At 38.2% G+C, this 23,730-nt stretch overlaps 1 protein-coding gene across 1 annotated transcript in view; it reads left to right on the forward strand.

Annotated features, from left to right (window-relative positions):
- LOC306908862 (roundabout homolog 2) overlaps positions 1–23,730 on the forward strand; it is a 44,221-nt gene that overhangs the window by 11,687 nt on the left and 8,804 nt on the right. Inside the window, exons 3-16 of the mRNA XM_079482101.1 lie at positions 5,658–5,815; positions 7,438–7,558; positions 7,751–7,889; positions 9,022–9,149; positions 13,425–13,549; positions 15,811–15,982; positions 16,717–16,922; positions 18,959–19,040; positions 19,190–19,358; positions 20,689–20,855; positions 20,938–21,056; positions 21,580–21,796; positions 22,036–22,154; positions 23,072–23,243. Coding sequence (XP_079338227.1) covers positions 5,658–5,815; positions 7,438–7,558; positions 7,751–7,889; positions 9,022–9,149; positions 13,425–13,549; positions 15,811–15,982; positions 16,717–16,922; positions 18,959–19,040; positions 19,190–19,358; positions 20,689–20,855; positions 20,938–21,056; positions 21,580–21,796; positions 22,036–22,154; positions 23,072–23,243 — 2,094 coding nt within the window. The remainder of the gene's footprint in view (positions 1–5,657; positions 5,816–7,437; positions 7,559–7,750; positions 7,890–9,021; positions 9,150–13,424; positions 13,550–15,810; positions 15,983–16,716; positions 16,923–18,958; positions 19,041–19,189; positions 19,359–20,688; positions 20,856–20,937; positions 21,057–21,579; positions 21,797–22,035; positions 22,155–23,071; positions 23,244–23,730) is intronic.

A 23,730-nucleotide genomic window follows, 5' to 3' on the forward strand; every position in this document is an offset into this window, starting at 1 on the left:
GGGGTTCGAATATCCGAGTTTCTACATGAGGAACAACATACTGTAGCAGGGATTAACCCACCTCTGGGATGGATTTATTTATGTACCTCTAAAATGAACAAAAACAACATCCGGCATCCTCTTTGCACACTTACAAGCACATGTTAGTAGGACGCCGGCACCCCTTAACTCCTCTCACAACATGCATTTTAATGCATCGCTGTATAATTACATAATTTCACATGTGGTTAAATGTATGCACCTTGTTAGGCTCCCCTAGCCTTCACAAGTCTCCTCACACATACACATATTGGCAGATGGCCACTTGTCAAAACCCAAACAAATTTTTCATGTTAGAATGATTGTCCTTCTAAGATCAACACCTGAGTCACCAGCGGTCAAATGTGTCTCCATAGAGGGGCGATGCAAATGAGCCGTTGTGTGTAAGTAAGGATAAAGCGTGGTGAGTCAGTGGCGGGCTATTAATAATGTACATCCCAAAAGGCTTGTCATTTACCATCATCCCATGATCTCTACAGGGGGGTTGAGAGAAAAGACCTCTGGCTTTTTTAAATGAGATCGACCTGTGTGAGATTCAGCTTGGGAAATTTCCTTTGATTCCCGTAAGTCAAATGCATGGCACTAAATAACTGGAAAACCGGTGGTCACATATCAAAATGTGCTGTCTAACAGCCTTACACTGGGTTCACACCAAATGCGAATTGACTAAACGTTTTGTGTGAGTAAACCACATACAAAGTCAATGCAAAGACGGTACAGACTAGAACTTGCGGTAGGCTGTGCAAATGACGCGCACCGAGCGGTGCAATGGCCACGAACGTGCATCAATATCTTCTTTCGTGGCGCATTGTTAATTCTGTCAACAGGGGGGGTTATGCGGGGAAAGCCTAAGTGTCTTTGGCTTCCGTGCTGCGTACACTCCCATTTATAATTCACCAAAAGCATCCGTTACCGGCCCCAAACGATAGCAGCCCACCGGGAAAATGCCCGGTACGCCAGATGGCCAGTCCGCCCCTGATTGGGGGTGGGAAGGAACTATCCTTTTATAAAGTTATAAGTTATAAAGTAAAGTTATAAAGATGTGGTTTCTGAACTTGTATCTTTATAGTTTAGCGATGTTGTTCCTGATTAAACTACTGAGCTTGAGACAGAGCTTTTTCAAATTTGTACATTTCTATGTAAGCACCATTTCTTTCTTTATGCAAAAGAAAATATTCACAACAATTGCTTCAACTTGACTTAAGATAGGCCTACTTAAAGGCGGATTTCAGAATTAAGCTTGTATAGACAAAGTCTCAGCGACAGATAAACAAATGCTATGTGGCCAAAGATTAACTTCTGGTAGACCTCTGCAAAGAATCAAATTTAATTTAATACAATTAATACACAATAAACAATTAGTATAAATTGATTTAAATATAAAATACGTTATATTATAACCAAACACTTCGTGCCAGGCATGTGCGTCTGATGAAACCGTCTATAAAATACATTATTTTCCAGTTTTCTTTCATTTTTTAATGTAAAGCTGGTTTGAACCAATGTAGCATTGTAAAAAAGCACTTAAACTTGAACTGAATTATTTCAGTTCAGGTCAATAAGGGGCAAACCCAATCATTGGGTTAAATGAACCCAGAAATTGTTCATATTTGACTCAACCATGGGTTGAAACAACCCAGCATAGGTTAATTCATAACCCAACTGTTGGGTTCATCCCTATTTGGCCGCACCATGGGTTTAAAATAACACAGATTTTTAAGAATGTACCTCAAGATAAGACATCAACAAAGAGATAGCAATGCTTTAAAAAAACATAATAGTTCAGTAAAATGTGTTAGATTTAATTTAGTATGCATGGGGACCTGAGTTCAAATACCGAACAAATGTTTTTTCAACTTACAAAATCAGGAAAATTGCAGCCGACCTCGCCAGCCAGTGACCATTGTCCATATATGCTGTGAAGAAAAGAGTTTTGACATTTTGGTAATAACCCCTTTTGTGTGTTACAGAAACAAAGACTTGCACAAGTTTCGAGCTTTTGCGGGGGTGGGTAGATAATTTAAAGTAGATGATGTGCCTCTGACATGCCTCTGACATGCACATGATTTCTGCCATAACATTTCTGATAAACATTTCTTACAACATTGTGAGTTACTTATAAAAGAAATTGCATTCCGCAAAATCCTCTTGGCTTTCAAAATCTGAGTGTGCATGACCTTTCTGGACACAGCCAATATACACAAAGGATATTTCCTTTCTAATTCTTGTTGATTATTTCCATAAATCATTTTAGCAGCTGAAGTAATTGGCTTTAACAGCATATGTAAGGGATGATAATGATTTTGCTCTGCAAGGTCTGTTCAGGGTGGAAGGTAGCCAAGCATAATTAAAGAGTGACCATAATGTTCTCTACCGGTCATGTGATCCAGCCAAGCTTTCAGCTGTAGCTAATGAGGCTCTCAGCTCATGTCAGTCACCTCAAAGATGACTAAATATTAGGCTGCCTTCACTTTTCCTGCTCTTTACCAAAGCGTAGAGGATGAGAGTAGGAAGAATAGCTTCCCGCGCAGACACCAAGAGGGACGAACATTGTCAGAGCCAAATCGTGTATCATTCTTTCCCCGTAACAAGGCACGTGATATCGCCGAGGGCACTTACGGGCTTTGTGCGGGCCGGCCGAGTCTAGGTAAACGGTGACACTGTTTTCCCTCCTCTTTTCCTAACCAGAGCTCATGAATTACACATGACTCATCTCCTGAAAAATGCAACATGCTGGGGGCTGTTTGGGAACAGCCTGTCCTTGTCCTGGTTTGTGCATATGCCTCCTGCGAGTTACATTCCGTTCGGGAGGTGACGGCCACCACAGTGGACTGCAGGGGACGAATCTGTAAGCGCACTGCCAATTTGAAAGCTCATGCATGAATATGTGTGCGTATTACTCTGGCGAGGTTATGCATTTTTGTTGGGGGGCCATCGGTCACCCTCGGTGACAGTTTAGCTCTCGTGGTCAAAGTGGGTGTGTCTTATGTGATTTGGATCCGGAGGGCATATAGCGGGTAAGTTGGGTTTTGCAAGATAGATGTCGATTTTGTGTTTAATGTTAGATTCTGCAAGATCTGCACTCTCTCTCTCTCTCTCTCTCTCTCTCTCTCTCAGATATGCTTTTACACTACAGAAGGCCTGATATTTGTTCATACACTTTCATGGAAAATGGCCATAGGGAATGAGTGGACACTCATTTAGCATTTTCAGTCGAACACAAGGGAGTCAGCAGCTTTCACAGCCAAAGGGGAAACGGACGATTTAATAATTTTATAGTCAGTTGGTTTTCTAATCCATCTTGGCTTTGGGGGATGAATTTAGCTATTTATTAGTTGTTATTGTGTTTAGCTAAATGTCAAAATTGTTGTGGTTCACTTTTGCTTTCAGCCATGTAGTTTAAATCAATAAGAATGGAACATTAATACAAATTATACGTTCTGGGTTGGTGATGAACTGATATTGTTTGATATATTTTGAGATTACTGTATCAGCATTGGCTAATAATAGCCAAAGACAGCAAATTCTCCCTTGTTTGTATTTCTAAATGTGCCGACAGGCTTGTCAAGTGATGTTGCACTTTTTCTTGCACTACAAGGAATGTAATAACTGTTAAATAGTACATTTGGTTATACTAAGTAAAGTGATTTTTACGGCTTATGTCAGGTAGACATTTTTTGGACAGTTGACATCTTGGCTTTTTATTCAATTATAAGAGATGTATTTGTTGTATAGATGGTTTCAAAACCACAATATAAACAAATGTTACTGCTTTTGCACGCTTCTGTGTCCCAAACTTAACTTCCGGAATACATGAGAATATTTTAGAAAACAAGTAAATTGCATAAGCTATGTCTAGTCAGTATTACTTTGGGTTACCAGTAGAAGAACCGCTACTTTGCTAACTTAAATGTGACAAAGTTACACGACCCATTCAACAAATTGTTCATTTAATAAAATGTATATAGAATAAAATTCAACAAATTTTTTATTTAATACAATTAGTATCCAATAGAATGTTAATATAAATAATAATAATGTAGATTCAATTAAATTCAAATAATATATTAAAGTTCCAGTGTGTAATTTTTGGGATAATCTATTGATAGAAATGCAATAATATATACATGTTTTTATGACCTTAGAATGAGCGATTTCTATCTACATACACGCCTTGCATGTAATTCGCCATGTTCTGTCAGCTTTAGTGTTTCCAAAGGGAGTGGGAGGGGTGGAGTGAGCGGTTGGTTGCCAAAATAATAAAAAATCATTTGGTGGAATAAATAGCTTTAAATTTGTTGTTTTTTACATTCGTATCATGCAACTCATACTGTATTGTGATGGTCATTTTGAAACTCTGGAGCATTAAAAGGAAATATTGTGCAAATACACAACCCTGGACATCACTTTTGGCCACAATTGTATATGGCATTGCAGTATACTGTATCAGCTACAGTACACTGCACTTCAGATGTTGCATTGGCATTAGCCAGTGAGAATCTCACAACGCCCACTACACAATGTTAAGATATCTCACTTTGAGGAAATTTGACATCTTATGAAAAACTGTAAAGAATTCTTGAGCATGTGGGTATGTGACAGATTGTGTTGGTGCTGGTCATGATCCGAGTGGAGGGAAGGCTCTGAGTACACAGACTGACAGATGACCATTTCAAATCCTAATGTGAGATCTGAGACACTACTTGCTCAATGACAGACCCACACCATTTGTCCTAGCTTGACAGTTATGAATATTCATAGACGAGGATAACTTTAACTAACAAAGAGTGTGGAAGTCTCAGAGCTCTGGATATCACCAATAACATGACATTTAAATGAATATTTATAAGTAATTATCACAAGTCATTGTATTTTGAAAGGTCAGCCAAGGGATGGTGTGGCCAGAATTTAGTAATGCAGAAGATCTGCCTCAGAGGTCATATCATAATGATGATTTCCATGCTTGAATCGTTTTGGAGTCGTTTCATTTTAGTCGTTGGCATTTATGTTTGTATGTGTATGTGAGGCTCTGTGCCCGCTGCCGGTGAGAATCTACCACCCTGTAAGAGCTCACCGTTTGATGTAGAAAACTCAAAGGGCCCCCCAAGGCTGCTACCATAGGGCAGGGGTTGCATTTTTAATCCGTCAATCACCACCAGGGATTTATGGGTTGCTTTTCCTGTTAAATCAGGTGGCAGGAAGCGGAGCCTTTCGCTCTCAGTGTGAACGGTAGTAAGAGAATTGAGGAAAGGGCAGGGTTCAACGTGTGCATTATACGGATGCTTAGTAAATTTAACACAAGCGGTCATTGTTGAATCTAAACATCTGCAGAATTAACCAAACCCTCCCTAGGTGCATTTCGTCATGCAAGACTTTTAAAGAAACACAGTCACGTCTCTTTTCTGCAGTCAATTATTCAGTCGTATTTAAATGAGAATGCGTCGTTATGATTTTTTTTTATAATTGATAAGATGAGGGATCGCGGGGACATTCACATTAGATGAGAAGAAAGAAATGAATCTCTGCATCACAATTCCCTCGTTCCTCAGTGAAGATCAACAAACATCTCACACAAAGAAGATAAACCTTAACCTAACGCTTCTCTCAATCTCCCACAGTTCTCCGAGATGATTTCCGGCAGCCTCCCAATGATGTGGTGGTGGCAGCCGGGGAGCCCGCCGTGATGGAGTGCGTCCCTCCACGGGGTCACCCCGAGCCCACTGTCTACTGGAAGAGGAATAACGTTCGTGTCAATGACAAGGACGGCAGGATCTCTGTGAGTCAATAACAGAAAGTGAGATGGTGGCACAGGGCTGATTTGAGGGTGATGATTACAGTAGGTTGTAGTGCAATAGCGACGTCACCATCCTCGCAACCAGCATTGATTGAAAGATGATTCAGTGTGTGAGGTCATTTCCTGTTCTCTTCTAATAAATGGCATCACTGCTGCCAGAAAAAAAGTGTTTTTGTAGAGCTGCACAGTCATGTGCAATAATGTCAATTGTTACTCAGCTACAAGCTCTTTAAAAGTTTAATTGCTTCACGTAGAAAGAAATTAGGTTAAATTCTGGATTTGAAGGCACAGACGAGACCTCAAGAATTTCTTAAACTGCTCATGTTTGCAAATAGCCTTATAAAACAAAAATACATGGGAATGTACTGAAAAATATAATGCAATATGCTATGTTAAATAAAACATTTCCATGCAGTATATTGGAATCAAACGCTTAATTTTAGTATATGAAAAGTGTAATGTATTATTCAATATATTGTTCTGTTAAATATGTATACAATGTACCATTCGATATATTTTTAAATATAGAACCGAAGAAAAAATTTAAACCATTTCAACGACCATTTAAATCTTTTTCAGGATTTACTATTCATAGGTTTGTGTTTAGGTAAAATCATTATTTTTGTTTTATTCGGTGAACTACTAACAGTTTCTTCCAAATTTCAATTTTATTGTTTCTATTTTCATTTATTCACAATAACAGATAAGATGCTCGTTTTTTTTCAGACCTCAGATATGCGAAGAAAACAAGTTCATATTCACATCTAAGCAATACACCAGTACTATTTGTACATGTTTTTGTGAAAAGTTTCAAACAAAATGTTGTGATAACCTGGATTTTTATCACAGTTTTCATGTGTTTTGTCATGCTGTCAGTCTATCACATTGCTGTTGGATGACTTTATGTCACTCCTGAGGTTTGATTTTGTCGAAATTCAACATACACTGGACTGGACACAATACGTCTAGAAGTGCTGATTAAATTAACATTTGGAATGGTCTCTTAATTTTTTATGTGGCTGTGAAAAGATTTAATATATTGAGAGTTAATATATAGGAAAATATATTTTCTTTGGGTAAGCATACGTAATTCCGTTGATCATAAGTCTGAGAAGTGAATAAGGATGTCCCATTTAATTCTTCCAAAACCATATTATCAAGGCATTTGAGAAGAAACATTTCAGACAATGTAAATCTAAAGTTTTACGTTGATAAGCACTCTGTTGTCAAAAGCACAAACTCTAAGGCTAAGCAATTACATTTGTCTTTGGCAGCGCATGGCCCAAAAATGAAAAAATAATAACAGGCTATAGGACCGCAGGCTGAACAGCTCTATGCTTTTGTAGCATTGCTCAACACCAAAACTTTGAATAACTTGAATGTTGACGTTAAAATGTGCTTTGTGTAATAACATTTAAATTAAGTGGTTATATTTGAGTTAAAGTATAATCTTACTGGATAACTGGCTATATCAATGAAAGTCGTTGTTAAAGGTCAGAACAGGTTGACAAAACTCCATAAGGTAACAACTGCACACTTCAAACTTATATGCCCACTTTTTCTAATGCTATTCTAATGACGTGTCACATATTTTTTGTATTCAGATGCATGGTGGTAAACTGGTGATATCACATACCCGAAAGAGTGACGCAGGCATGTATGTGTGCGTGGGCACCAATATGGTGGGCGAGAAAGACAGTGATCCAGCTGAACTGGTGGTGTATGGTAAGTTCCATTTTTAGACTAAATTTTTGGTATTACAAAAGGGTGAAAATGACCTTGTACGGTTGTATGTGTGCGTACCTCAGACATGCTTCAAATCAGAAAAACAAAGCATTTCAGTACGATGTGCATTTGCAAAAAAAGATTATTAAAGTTGAATTGAGTTTGTGTGTTTGTGTTTGTTTGCTGGAACAGAGAAACCAGTCTTCATCCGTCGGCCAGTGAATCAGATTCTATTGGCTGAGGAGACAGTTGACTTCATTTGTGAGGTGCATGGAGATCCGGCTCCAACAGTGCGTTGGAATAGAGATGAGGGAGAACTTCCACGGGGGAGGTCAGATTCCACCTACCAACTTTTTTTATAGCTTTTTGGATCTCAGATGCCAGTTTAATGACATTTTATCCACCTTATTTTTGGCATAAATGTGAGCGCTGACATCTTTGAGCTGTTTGTGTCTAGACTTCCGGTGAGCCACTTATGGCAGTCGTACTGCAAGTGAGAAGAGTGTGCTGTTTTGACTGGCTAATTAATATTTATTTTGGAACCCAAAGGTACAAGCGTAATGCTTGAGGTCGCTATAATAGCCGGTGCAAACGCAAAAATTTGCATACTAACATTTGCTTTGACCATAATACACGCACCAGAGCTGAATCTGGATGGTGATAAAAGCATCTGCCAAATTAATGAAAAGGTAATGTAATAACAGGGCAAGTCCTGTAGCTGTTAGACATGCAGCGCAGATCCTCTGGCAAGGAGGTTTGCTTTTGCCTATTAAGTTATTAACTGCTAAATACATATAAAAATGCTAACAGCTCAATTTTAATTGCTGCTACTTTTATTATACCACTATTTGCATACTGTTTTAGTTGTGCTAAATATGTTTTATATGTAATGTGATTTTTACTCTGTAAAGATCCTCCCACTGTGTAATACATTGCGGGTGTGAAAAATATTAATCAGAGCTGTTTTAAAGCGTGCTCCCGCTGCAACATACTTCCATTGTTTTCCATCGACCAGCTAATAATATGGAAGACTTAACACAAAAAGGAAGTATGTCACATCGTGGTTTCATGACAGAGGAAAAAAGGTCATTTGAAAAGCAAACAAACAACTATCTGACCTTGTGTTTCCACTCACATAGAGCAACAACAAATACATTTTTGTATCTAGACTTGTTGAGCTCAAACCAAAGACAGCATAAGGTTTTGTTTCCAAATAGATGTTGTTTTTTTGAAAAATCAAGAAAAATCCCCAAAATAAATAAAAGATTGTATTTCAAAGACTTAAAGCTGCCCAGAACACAATACAATAGAAACAAAGGCATGCATTGTAAAGTCATACCGAAACATTCTCTGTCTTGGACGTACTTGTATACAGTCAGAAGTAAGTGTAGGAGGAAGGTGTGATGATTCTGCTCCATATACACTCCACATTGATGTCTGCTTTCTCTTTCTTCGGCGAATAGATTTGAGATCCACAGTGACAACAGCCTCCGTCTGATACGGGTGAGAGCGGAGGATGAGGGTACTTACACGTGTGTCACAGAAAACAGCGTGGGCAAAACGGAAGCCTCCGCCATGCTACAGGTCCACGGTAAAACATGAATATGTGTATTGTTCTCTGGCTTTAATATGTGTTTTCACAAACCATAGCACTCATGAAATATAAATTAGAAAGAACTGAGTTGATATTATTGGCTTCATGCATGTGTTCTTCATCTCCATTAAACAGACCTCACCACAGACATTTGAACCTATCAGGTGGAATTAGTCTGATCTGTGTGAAGTCAGCTCCTTTCAAAGATTAGCTCTACATCACTACCCTTACAAAAATGTATCATGGCTTAACAATATAGGAACTGTAGTTTTTTAGTAAAACTGCAGTAAACACAAATTTCCTATGGTCTACTGTATTACTGCAGATCACAATACAAATTTAAATCATATCATTTGTATTCAAACTATGATAGTATACATAATATCTAACGCAACTATGATTTCTGTTGCAAAAAAACAGGAATAACTTGGAAGTCTTCGATTATTTAAAACTAAATTCTTATATTTTGTGTTTTTATAATGCTCTCTTGGAAATTGCTTTGGATAAAAGTTGCTGCTAAAGGAAAAATGTAAATGTAAAATGTAAAAATATTATTTAACCAAAACATTTTATGGCAGGTTTTAAAGTTGAAATACGAAAAAATATTACTACACTTGGTATAACATGGTATAATAAAAAAACAGGATGAATTTTCCTTACGTACCGTACTTCATACAGATCAGTACCACACAAGAGACTAGACTCTCTAAACATGTTAGCATGTTGCTTGGCTAACAGCACCATTCTAAGCAAGAAAATGAGTAAACAAATATCGATTAGCCTCAATGAAACCAAAAATGAGTACATTTCAGAAGATCCTGTGCACTGTAACTCCTTCATCTGTAGGCAGCTAACTAGGTTTTGGAAGGAAACATGTATTGTATGTGGGGCTTATGTTAAAGCGTATGGATTACTGTATCTGACAGCTGTTATAGAAAGACGTTGTGTTCCAGCAAACTGACAGAGAGCAAAGGCACTGTTAATAGGACGTGGCAGTGTGTACGCAAGTGTGTGTGTTTGCGAATGTGAAGAAACAAGAGTGAGCACTGAAAAATAAACTGGCACAACCCGAGGATGCAGCTGTAGGGGCCCTGATTCAATTCATCCTAACTAAGATGAGACCAAGCAGCTCTGCCTCTCTGCATCTCTCTCTCTCTCTCTCTCTCTCTCTCTCTCTCCATTTTCTGACTCAGGGTCATTCCTTGATGTTTCATTTGCACGTTTTCTGTCTCATTTGCCTTGATGTTTTGTTGCCCTTCATCATCTCATCCAATCCTTCCTTCCTCCACTGCATGCTGTTGCCCCCCACAAGTTGGCTCAGAAAGTGACTGTTTTAGATGGAGTGCATTGTGGGTATGATAGGGAACAGTGTGAAGATACTTGAAAAAGGCTTTTGAAGACATTCCTGTGACACTGCCATGAGGTTTCGTGGGGAAATAATGCAAGAAATAAGATGTTATTGATGAGGGGCTTTTTACCTTCACGTCAGAAACATTGACACATGAACAATTAAAACGTTCTCGAAAAATATAATTTATAGACTCTGTCATTGTCTTAGTCGTGTCCATACAGTGGAAGTCAATGGGGACCGGTATTGTTTGCTCTTCAAATGATCTCCGTTTGTGTCCTGCAAAGGAAAGAATGTCATACAGGTTTGGAATGACAAGAGATTGGCTAAATGATGACAGAATTTTAATCTCTAAAAAAACAGTGAAATGAACACTGTAAAAAAGTGAACAAATCATCTTTTACAACGCTATTGTTACGCAGTAAAGTATTACATTTGTTAACTCTCACATCCAGTGTGATGTTATGCAAACACATGGGTTCATATGTGATTGACAGGGCCCGTGGCTGTCAGGGGAACAGCGTCTTCTCTGATCATCTAAGCAGATGCTTGCTGCCATCCCACCTCATGTATTCTCAACTGTGACATAGCAGAAAGCAAAGCCACAGCATCCGTGATTTAATGCACTGAAGATTACGGACTGACCGCACACATCTGCTGTTTTTACACATATCAGACCGGTGCACTCAATGAGAGTCTATTTGCATGAGAGCTTTTAGCCAGCCCGGCAAAATGCACACGGCATTGAGTCGTGAGTCAAACACATTCTCATTCCCTTGATCATCTGAAATGTACACTGTATTAAAAAGCATACAAATTGGTGCATTCTAATGCTGTTGCTTTTAAAGGAATAATTCATAAAAAAATGAAAATCTGTCATTTTTTACCCCCTCTCATACTGTTCCAAACCCTTATGATTTTCTTTCCATCTGTCGAACACAAAAGGTGGGTTTTTATGCTGCCAATTTTAGGCTTCAGTGTAAGATTTTGAATGACATCAGGGTGAGTAAATGATGACATACCATCAATTCTATTTTGGGGTAAAGTGTCTCTTTAAGCCTAGAGAATATCATTGTACAAGGTAACAACTCATTATTTTGGTGCCTAAAGCTGACATATATACAATGACAGTCACCTGAAGTCTACAGAAAGCTCTGTAAGAACCTCCAGACACATTTCCTCGTGTTATTCTTCTTGGGTTTATGTGATCTTTGTTGACTCCTCATCAGGAGCTGTTATTTGTGTGAGAACTTGTAGTCCCATCCAAAAAAAAGTGGAGATTGAGAAACAACACGGATGAGTCAGATCTTCGTGATATTCTCCCTGTCTGCTTTTCACGCTTTCAAACTCCTTCTCTCAGAAACCTACTGTGAAGTTTCTGAACAGCAGGCTATCGGTCTGGTTATCTAAACAAAGACACGCGGCCCCGAGCTCAGCGCTGTGATTGTCGGTGGTTATGTTTGGCTTTCATGCAACCACAGACTGCTGAACCAAGCAGCAGCCGTCTCAAACGGCTCACCCGGCCCTGTGAGCGGTCAGATTGCCGTGAAAACAGATGTTCATTCGCATCGTGCATCCACGGCTATCCCAGCATGGGCTTCAGACTCCAGCGCAGGGAATCTGCTTTGCAGTCACAACTAATTACTTCCCTTAATCCAGGCTGAGAGGAGATTCGATATGTTTTAAGCCGATGGCTCTTAAACACTAATGTGAAAATCACAGTGCTGATGAGTCTCAGAGGGCAGCACTTAACTGATCAGTGATCTGCAATGCTGGAAAAAAACGAGTGATCACAGATGCAATATATGGGATGTTGCATTGAATTAAACCAAGTGGTGGAAAAGAATAGGAAAGGAAATTATTTTCTTAAATGTCTCAACCGTATCTCTTAGATAGCATTTAGAGTAAATTGATTTTGCAACTGCATTTTTACTTATTTAAAATTCAGCAGACCTTTCATCTAAAGCGACTTGTAAGAATGAAGAAAACAATCCTTTTTACCTCCCAGGAAAAATAATCAAGAGCAATTTTAGCATTTAAAGTGATGTTTTTCAACACTGTGACTAATTAAATCTTAATTCATTTTTACGTGCAATTAAAAAGCAACTACTGAGCAATAACATTTTCAGCTGGGCATGTGAGGTTGTTTATATGCAGATGTGGTGCTTACAGTAGGTGGGCAAGTCAAGCTTGTGTCATTTTCTTAGCTCTATCCCTTGCTATAAAAAAAATATATATATAAAACGTAGATTTTTGAAATGTGGTTAAACATTAATGTTAAATTACAGAAATAAACGGTCTAAAGTGAAAAATAAAGCAATATTGAAAATCTTCTCTTTTATATAAAAGATATGGGGGAAATTGTTTTTTACAGTGCATGATATGTGCAAATTAAATATATCGCTGCTGTCCTTCTGAAACCTTCATATTTTTTTATAAAATTATTTTGTCATAAATCCTTATTGTTTGTCACCTTTTTATATGTTTGTCAATGGGTTTTGCAAATATCTTATCAATAAAAGGACAGCAACGATATGTGACCTGTCAGTGAAATCCCAGCTAGTCATTTCGGTCGATTTACAGATTTCTACATAAAATCATTTTACTTAATGTAAAGGACATTTTGTAATATATAGTAACTTTGATATATTTTATATTGAATGAATAAGGTCATGTCAAACCCAATTTACAGTGCTTTTTGGATAATCTTAAAATATAGTGTCAATAAAATCATTAAATTCAGTATTAAAAATAGAACATTGTGTTAATGTATCATATCATCTGTTATTTACAATCATAATCACACATTTTCTCATTTCATGGCTATGACTCATGATCTCATAATGAAATTAGCCTGAATTTCATCAACAGACATACTGTTAAAAGCATGTTTAAATTCTCTAAGCTTCCAAATATGGTGTCAGTTCCCCCACAGATTGATGTACGTCCACAGGATCAAGTCGCTGCCCAAGGACGAACTGTCACTTTTCAGTGTGGTACCCAGGGAAACCCCCCTCCAGCAGTTTTCTGGCAGAAAGAAGGCAGTCAGGTCAGAACAACTTCTGCTTCCTACCAATATATCCAACATTTCATGTGCTTGAACAATGACACTGTATAATAAGGCATGAAAAATGGCAAAAAAAATTATTCATACATGATTCTTGATGAAAGCATTGAGTAAGCGAAAGAACGTTTACATGACATTTTCATTAAAGACTAAATATTTCGTGATTTTTAAGGTCCTACTAGGTTTTAACACCTTGTACAGGTATGTACATAAACTTGTTGTTGGACACTCCATAAACCACTTTCATTTTCGAATAATAGGCAGATGTAATAACCTTACTTCTTGACTGACTCTCAAATGATTGGTTCTGCGATTCATCTGTCTAATCCCCTCCTTTCTGTCAGCCTACTCTGCTGTGATTGGTCTGCCGCGTACAAGATCGCAGTTTCGGGCATTACAATGAGTGACGCAAATCTGACACGTAACTGAAATTAGACGAGTCGTTGGTGTGATTCAAAGTCGACTCCTTTTTTACCCGAGCCAATAACTTTGTTATTCGTTCACCTTCGGCTGAACAACCTGACAGACTGCTCACATTCACACACAGCAACATTACACACTGCCTTGTAATAGTTACTCTTCAAAAGTCAGAGATATCCAAATGAAGATATTTTATTTGTGACTATTGATAAAATGCACGATGCTACATGAATAATGATCATGTTAAAAGTCTTACTTTATATGCCGTGTTATGGAACCAGCACAAGAGCATCATCCATTCTTCAGCAAACCCACTTGTGCACTCGCGCAGTTCAGTCAGAGTGGATTTGTCAGTGCATTCAAAAATAGTCCACATATTTTGTCTCGATGGTAATTTGTGCATAACCGCATTAATATAATCGCTGAATTCTGTTTCTATTAAGTGATTAGGCTCAGTAGCAACAATCACAGTTCTTCCATAATCATATTATAAGAGGGAATGTTAATGCAGCCATTGTCAGTCAGTATAATCCAATACCGCTCTGTGTACCGTGCGTGGGTTTCTAGAGCCTGATTGGAGATCAAAGGCTGATCTCTTGATGTAAAGATGTTTCATTTGTGTCTCAGATCATGTTTATCAGTGACTCATTAACTTAGCCAGTGCTTGAAAACAAGGCCGGAGCCTCCGGGTGATTATATTGCTGCTGATTAGTGTTGTATTGGTGATTGCGCTGAATTCAGAGTGTAAGATCTGGCAGGGCTTTCATAATGGCCTTATGTGAAACCAACGAGAGTTGGGTCTCCTAAGAGGAAAAAATTGTGTGAAGATGTGGGAGGAGCTACTTTGACACAGAGGAACACCAGGAACATCCCTAAGGCCCAGAAAAGCACCGTGTTTAGTATAATGGCAATTCAGAGCTTCCTTTCTAAAAATAGACCTCCGTCAGGGCAGGAGAGTGCTAAAGAGCACTCAGACTTGATTTTTCACAGTTATACTGGAGCCGGGTAGGTGATCTGTGAAATGGATTCTAACAGCCAGTTTTAACCAAGTACATAAAACTGGTAGAAAGAGACAAACAGCAATGACAGAGCCCTGTTTACCTTCAAAGGGATAGATCACCCCAAAATAAAAATGTGGTCGTCATTTATTCACCCTCATGTCATTTCAAACCTGTATATGACTCTTTTTCTGTGGAACACAAAAGGAGATATGTTGAGAAATGTCTCTGTGGTTTTGTGGCAATACAGTGGAAGTCAATGGGGGCCAATGTTGTTTGGTTACTAACATTCATTAAAATATCTTCTTTTGTGTTCTGTAGAAGAAAAAAAGTCAATGATGAAATAATTTTTATTTTTGGAATTTAAGAATGATCTCTTTAATAAAAAGAATATCTTTAATTTACTGCATTAATATTTTTGTGCTATTTAAAAGAAACAATATTAAATGCTTTGATCATTTCAGTCAAAGCATTTTGTACCCTTACTCGAATCAAATTGTTTCTTTTGCTTAACTTTTGTTTTATATCTGTTTTAAAATCACCACTTTTACTGTATCATTTCCTAACTTCATTTCAGAAAACATGGCAATTTGTAATGTAAATGACCCATCCATATAGATGTAAATTCTCTGGTTGTAGTTGGAGCCGTGGAGGAAAATTTGAGTTTGTCTACAGAGTACACCAAACTTTTCTGTTTAGAAAGAGCACAAAAAATACAGTTTTGCATAATATGTCCTTAAATTGTAAACCAGATTTTGTGTTACTCAGAACGCTGGAAAGTTTGCCAACGGTGTGGTGTGAACCTGAGAATCTGCTCTTTCATAGATGCTGCTTTTCCCTGGCCAACCTCCATCCCAGTCGGGCCGTTATTCAGTGTCCATGAACGGAGATCTGTCCATTTCTGATATACACTCTGAGGACTCGGGGTACTATATCTGCCAGGCGATCAGTGTGGCGGGAAGTGTTGTTGCCAAAGCTCTGCTGGAAGTAAAAACTGGTGAGTGTTTGGGATTACCGTTTATCCCACCAAGCAAATGGCATCTCAAGAGAAAATTGTAAAGAAAACCCCTGGTATTAAAAAACTGCCTGAACGTAAACACACAAACAGCTTTTTATTTTTTAAATGATAAAACCTTTTATAATGAAGCCAAATCGTTCTTTAGTAGTTGTGCTATATACAGTAAGTTTGATTTTTCTTATTTCAGTTTTAGTTTTGATTTATTTTCAGTTTATAATTTAGATTAATATTTTTAATAATATTTATGCCAATATTTTATTTGAATTCAAGCTTTTTCTCATGGAGTACATAAACACCCTTGTGTCATGTTGGTAGGCTCCTGGGGTCAGTTTTTACCCAGCAACCATCTAGCAACACCTTAGCAACCCTGCAGAACACCCTGGCAACTGCATAGCATTGCTTTAACAATCGCATACGACACATTACCAACCCTCTGACAACTAAAATTGCATTGTGGTGGCGAATTTTGCACGGTCTAGCACCACCCATCAAATGTAATTTTATAGTACAAAGACACGCATCTAAAATAAAAACACAATTCCACAATATCACTGTCTTTTATGACAATGTGTATTTAAAGTGTGATTAACTCGGACTGCTAGCTGGACGAGCTGTATAAATAAGTCTGGGTGATCTTTAACGGCCGAAGCGTGTTAGACGACTGGACAGATGCAAACACACTTCTCACAAACACTCTGCTGTTTATCCTCCAGGCCCATCAGATCTCATTCCTCCAATTATCCGTCAGGGCCCGGCCAATCAGACTCTCGCCTCAGGCTCCAGCGTCCTGCTCCAGTGCAATGTGATGGGCAGCCCATTCCCCAGCGTCAGGTGGGAGAAAGACGGGCAAAGCGTTCTGGCTGATGACATTCACATAAGCCTAATGGAAAACGGCACTTTGCACATCAACGGCGTGAAGGTATTTGACAGACGCTTCAGACAAAGACGGGAATTGTTTGCTTTGATTAGGGCTCTGAAACGTGAAAGCTCCCCGGACGGAGAGGTTCTGAGAAAACATTTCAGACTGAGTGAGACATTCACAAGCACACCTGAAGTAATGGGCTCCACTTGAGCGTTTCATATACTATGACTTACTCGAGGCAGGGTTTCCATCAACGCATGCCAAAAAAAGACGAAAAATAGCTGTGTAACCTTCATCTGTCAATAGCCAACAGAACGGTTTGCTTAGAGATGCTCGGCCTAAATTTACTTCTAATGTAATTAGGCACTTGGATCTTTACGAAATTCCTGTGACTAAGTGGAAGTGACGCTAATCTGTAATTTTCTTCTAGGATTGGAGTAAAGAGTAAGATTTATTTTAATTGGTTGTGGCAGCACAAGACTAACAACCGGTGGTTTCGATTTTAATTAGAAGAACTTGTGCACCCTCCCCATTCATCAAGTCGGTTCAGTGGAAAAGATAGCTCGGGATTTTAGGCTTATGGTGCAATAGATCAGTAAAAGAAACCAAATTTGTCATGTCATGGTATAGTGTTTGACACTGAAGATGAATTAACCTTTCAAATGAAGATATAGATAGCACCGAAATATTTAATTTGCCTTAACAGCTCTCCTGAATATTAACGCAGCAAATGTTTACTCCATGGATCGTTTTTTATGAATAACTCTAAGTTCTCTTACTTGTGTGCTCATGTTGTATGAAGCTGGACTCACAACAGGTGCATAGACACACAAATGTGTCTAATTCTCATTCTCACATTGAGATATTTGGCTTATTCTGAATGATGCATGTGCCACAGTTAGTCATTTGCATAATGCATGTCCAAAACGTCTCCAAATAAGGAGTTTTTTGTATTACAATAATTGGATGCAATGGAGTTTAGCTGCAGACATGGACGTGCACACAACGCCTGTCTATTGCGTACTATGTGGGTATGTGTAAAATCATGTTTTTAGCTTGAAAGTGTTCATACATTTAACACACAGCCACGCTTAAAACAATGTCTTTTATTGCATGTGGGCATGTGTGAAATGATTTTAGCTTGAAAGTGTTCATACATACATTTAATAAAGAAATACACACGCAGGCACGTTTAAAATGATGAATTTTATTGCCAAGTTTAAACTTTATATTACTTTTAAAGCGATAGTTCAAGATGAAAATTATGTCTTGTCATTTCTAAACCTGTATGACTTTCTTTTATCCGCAGAACACAAAATAAGTTATTTTGAAGAAAGTTGGTAACCGAACACATTCACTTTTGTTGTATAGACACAATACCAATGTAAGTGAATGGGTGCCAGTTACCAACATTCTTCCAAATATCTTCTTATGTGTTCTGCAGAAGACAGTCATACAGGTCTAAAATGACGATAGGTTGAGTAAATGATTTCTAAACCTATTACTCTTTAAAAAAACAAAAGTAGATATTTTGAGAAATGTCTTAGTGTTTTTGTGTTCCTAAAGTGTAAGTCAAAGTGGGTAAATTATGTTTGGTTACCAACATTTTTCTAAATATATTATATTGTTTTCTGTAAAGTCACATGTTGAAATGACAAATGAGGGCGAATAAATAATAAAATAATGATTTTTGTGAACTATGCCTTCAATAAGTTCAGTAAAAAATGTATACTGCACCATTTGGTTGTGTTTGCATATCCTTTCAAGAACATTCGCACAGATTGAATGACATCTATTGTACAACGTTTGTATCTTAAATGAGACATCTGACAGACTGCACTGCCGTACGCAGAATATCAAACAGGCATTCCTAATGTCAAAATTGATCTTCGGGGAGTTTTAACGGTCACAACCTCTAACTAACTCAATACAAACTAAACTGACTTTTCGGCTAAAACAAGGCATTTGATCCGTGTCATTTTGAGAGCAGAGGAAAGAGGCGCAGAGCACTTCAGAGACGATGCGTGTACACAATTATCATCTTTTAGAGGCAGAAAGAAAGATAGAGATGATTTTGTCCTCTCTGTTGCTAGGAGACTGACTCAGGGACGTACACATGTGTCGCATCCAGTTCCACGGGTGAGACAAGGTGGAGTTGGACTTTAGCAGTTAAAGGTACAAACATTCTTTCCTTTCATAACTCTCTTTAACTGAAAAGAGTGACACTTAAAGAAGCACTGATGATTGTGTGATGTGCAGTCAGATGTGCTTGGATCAGGTAATGTGTATGGCCTTGACAAAACATTGACATTGTTTGTGTTTAGTGAATGAAGCGTCCTCTCCGCCGGGTGTATCACGGACCCTGCAGCTGCCCGGTCCTCCTCAGAAACCCGTGGTGACAGATGTGACCTCACACAGTGTCACTCTTACCTGGCAGCCCAACCCCCATGAGGGCGGAGCTGCTGTCACTTCATACGTCATCGAGGCTTTCAGGTTTACGTTATTCTGTTGACATGAGTACATGTTTTTTTAAGTGAAAGTTATGTCATCATCACATTAATTTACCCTCAGGTCGTTCAAAACCTTTCGAACACGAAAGAAGATATTTCAATTTTGTGTTCATACAATGGAAGTGAATGGGTTCCAATGTTGTTTGGTTACCAGCATCCTTCAAATACTGTATAATACAATACAAGCTGACTTTAGCCGAAGGTAAAGTCCCCCTCACAGTAAAATGTCAAAGACTCTACACATCAATATAATTGTAATGATGTATGATGCAAGCAACAGGAAGTAAATAAATTAATATGGTATATACGCTATTACTTATTAAACCACATTAACTTCGATTATACAGACACATAACCAATGCTGGTCAAGGGGTACCCCAGTTGTTCGGTTACCAACATGCTTCCAAATATCTTCTTTTGTGTTCTACAGAAGAAAGTCATACAGATTTAAAATGGCAAGTGGGTGACTAAATTTTGGTGAAATATTTTTTTAAATTGTGCGTAAAACTAAACATTTTTATACAACATGTTATCGGTGGTTCTGTTGTCTCTATTTTAACTCTCTGAAATATTAATTTATTCGAAAGTTTGCAGTATATCTTAAATGCATTATGCAAGTTCATAAGTGCATTTAAAGTATGCTGAGCAGAAAATATATATTCAAGAAATAAATAAATGAGAAAAACAAGAAAGAACTACTAATTACAGCTCAAGTCGTGGTAGAAACATCACTCAACGTGTCAGATTGAAGTTTCGGGTAAAGTAGGAGTGGGAAGTCGCTCTCAGGTGCTGCAGTTGATTCAGGAGAACTTTCCCCCTCTGGGTTCTTTTGAGGTCAGATGAACAGACGTCTCTAATAATGTCCTGCCAGCAGAGCAGCAGAAAGGCTGAGAGCAAAGGCCAAGTCGTTATTTAGCTCTACTCTGACACCTTGTTAAGAAGATGCTCAGATTTATAGTTCAGCCCGCTCCGCCAGGAGGTCACGGTCGTGTGCAGAGTCCGAGAAGTTGACTGGTCAGATCTTACGTGCTCACGGTGCATAGAGACAAGGCCAAATTCTCTCACACATCTGTGTGCTCTGCGTTTCTCCTTAACAAAGACCGACGTGTCCAATTTAGCATGCCAGGTCAGCTGTTTTCTAGTAGATACGAATAGACATGGGAATCAGTTCCCATTCATTAACTTTACTCATGTGTCTTGATATCACATTTCATAAATAAGGTACACGAGGGCATGCTTTAGTGTGAGTGTAGTCATGGAAAGTATAAGAAAGTATCACTTAGTCATCAATAATCTTCTTTTTCTAATTCTAGTCAGTCAGTGGGCAGCACATGGCAGACGGCGGCGGACCTTGTGAGGCAGGAGAAGCACACGGTGACTGGACTATACCCTAATACTGTGTACCTGTTCATCATCCGGGCGATGAACTCCTACGGCCTGAGTGACCCCAGTCCCATCTCAGAGCCGGTCCGAACCCTGGGTGTGTGGAACTTTTATTCAAGGTTTCTGTAGCCTATCTACTTCCATACCTCTGATTTACTTGATATGTATTTTTCTCTTAGATGGTCCAGAGGGTCTGGGAACAGACCAGGGGACTTTACAGATGGATTTAGGAGGAGTCAAAGTTCACCTGCAGACACCAGAAGTTTTGAGCACTAATAGCGTTCAGGTCACATGGACTGTGAGTAAATGATGTACATGTGAAGATTTGTGATGTATCAGTCAAAAGTTGTGTTAGTTATTGACATTAGTCTGATTAGGATGATTTTGGAGGCAAATTATATGGATTTCATATGATGTTTAATTATATTAAACAATTCTGCATTCAGATTGTGTTCTATTATGGTTTATTTTTTTACTTTCATAACATCCAAATTATGCATCATTTTTGAAATGTTAAAATGCTTTCTCTAATGTGACAACTATAAGTAATCCATTAGAAGGCTGATTTCTCTTAAAATGGTCAACATTCTGGTGCTATTAGTACACGTTTGCAAATTCCAAGCACCGCTAGATATACAGCCACAGAAAAAGTGATTGTGTTTGTCTAATCAATAGCAGATAGGAAAAGTGTAATCTGTTTAAAAACAATACGTAGATAAAGAAAAAACCTACAGCTTTACTATCTTGAAGAATAATATGTCACTATCAGCACTGTATGAATGAAGCTCATGATAGGTTTGGGTATGGTGATGTTATTTCAGCTTGACCGGCAACCTCGGTACATTCAAGGCTTCAGGCTGTATTACAGGCCCGTGGGGAGCGCTTGGATGGTCCAGGACATTAAAGCAGGATCCCTGCGCACTGCTGTTTTAACAGAGCTACACGGAGGAACAGAATATGAGCTCAAAATGAGACCGTATTACAATGCCTTACAGGGGCTGGACAGTCCAATCACAGTGGTTCGCATTCCAGATAAAGGCAAGACTTATTTTTGTATTTAATGTCACTTCAAAATGGCAATTTTTTATCTTAAATTTAAATGATTTGCTCTCATAAGCTTTAATCGTAATGTGAAAATGTACTGTACTTGAGCTCTGGGGTGCTCCAGTTCACTGAGACTTTAACTTGATTCTTAACTTTGTAGTTGAAATGACTTTTATTTTACCCTCACACTTTTGCTGTAATGTCTTTTGGCACTTGATATTTTCTGCTTTTAGCACTGAGCGGCCCTCCTCAGGAAGTCAGCGTGGAGCAGCTGAGTAACAGTTCAAGTGTGCGAGTGTCATGGCAGCCTCCAGTCTCTCGTGCACCAGATGAGCTCATACTAGAATACAGGGTGAAAATACGAGCAAAAACATTATTATAATAGAATTCTAATTTGAATATAACATCAATATCCATTATGTTTAGTTGTTTAAAACTACAAATTAGGATTCTTTGTGCAGTTATATTCTAAGTTAACCAAATTAATCTGCTCAAATTGAATTAATTCAGTTTGTTATAACTTGAAACTATTGATAGTTTTTGTCTTGTTTTGAGTGGTTTTTAATCTTTTTTAAATCTCATTACAAATTAACAAAATGTGTTGATTTTTAGTGCAAGACTATTAAAGCTGCAATACATAACTTTTGCATCATCATCACTGTTTGAAACATAAACTGCAGGTCATTTTACATTTGTTTATGCATTGAAGTCAAATGAGAACAGACTGGTATTTCCAGAATTTTCAACTCCCAAAAAACATTTTAAATCATTATTGTTAGCTTACCGTTGTGAATCAATCTAGGATAAGGAGATGAATTTTCAACCAAAAAAGTTACAGCTTGCAGCTTAAAGAGAAAGTTCACACCAAAAATGAAAATTTCATTTACTCACCCTCTTGTCATTTTAAACCTGCATCATTTTCTTTCTTCTGCAAAACACAAAAGAAGATATTTTGAGGAATGTTGGTAAACAAAAACCATTGGTCCCCATCACATCTATTGAATGGACACAAAACAAGTGCAAGTCAATGGGTACCAACTGTGTTTCTTTACCATCATTCTTCAGAATCTCTTCTTTTCTGTTCTGCAGAAAAAAAGAAAGTCATACAGGTTTGAAATGACGTGAGGGTGAATAGATGATTAATGAATTGTCATTTTGGCAGAACTCTCTCTTTAAATGTAGTATTGAATGGTAAATATTGCTTTACTTTGAAATGTCAATTTTTCTTAGAGAACAGCTTGAGAAACTCTGCTTCTTTGTGTCATAAAGGTGTGGTGTACAGGGAATGAGTCTCAGCAAGTGGTGAACCGAAGTGTGAATGGGGATGTGCCGTGGGTGATATTAGGTGGACTATTGCCAGAGTCGATGTATCGCGTGCAGGTCGCGGCGGTGACAATAACAGGAGTGGGCTTTTACAGCCGACCTGTGTTCATCTATCTGAGTGAGTACCACCCACTTGTATACAGGACACTATGAACCCCTTCTGAGTGCTGTCATGGTAGTGGGTCATGTAGATTATGCTTAAATTGGCCTTTCTAGAGCGATTTTCTTCTGCATAGAGGGCTTTTCAAAGAGGCAAATATACCATGTACTGTATACACAGACCATATACAGTATGTAGCTGATCAACGGATGTGGTTTACATGTATTGCATTGACACAGGAACCAGAAATGTAGGAAACCATATCTGATATGCTGAGATTATGTTTATTGATTCACATGCACAGTGGATGCTGTGAGAGGCTGTCCAGTCGAACTTCTGTCCTGTGACTTAAAGGAAAGATTTTAGCATCATACAATAGCGCTTTTTTGAAATGTTGTGGCATTGAAAGGCAAAGAGTCGCATTGCTTTGCGAAATGGATGAACAATGAGGTGGAGTTCAAAAGTTGCAAAAGCGTGAAAATGTAGACTAGGAATGATGCCAAAA

The sequence above is a fragment of the Barbatula barbatula genome (genome assembly GCF_947034865.1).
Source record: "Barbatula barbatula genome assembly, chromosome: 19".
NCBI classification, from domain to species: domain Eukaryota; kingdom Metazoa; phylum Chordata; class Actinopteri; order Cypriniformes; family Nemacheilidae; genus Barbatula; species Barbatula barbatula.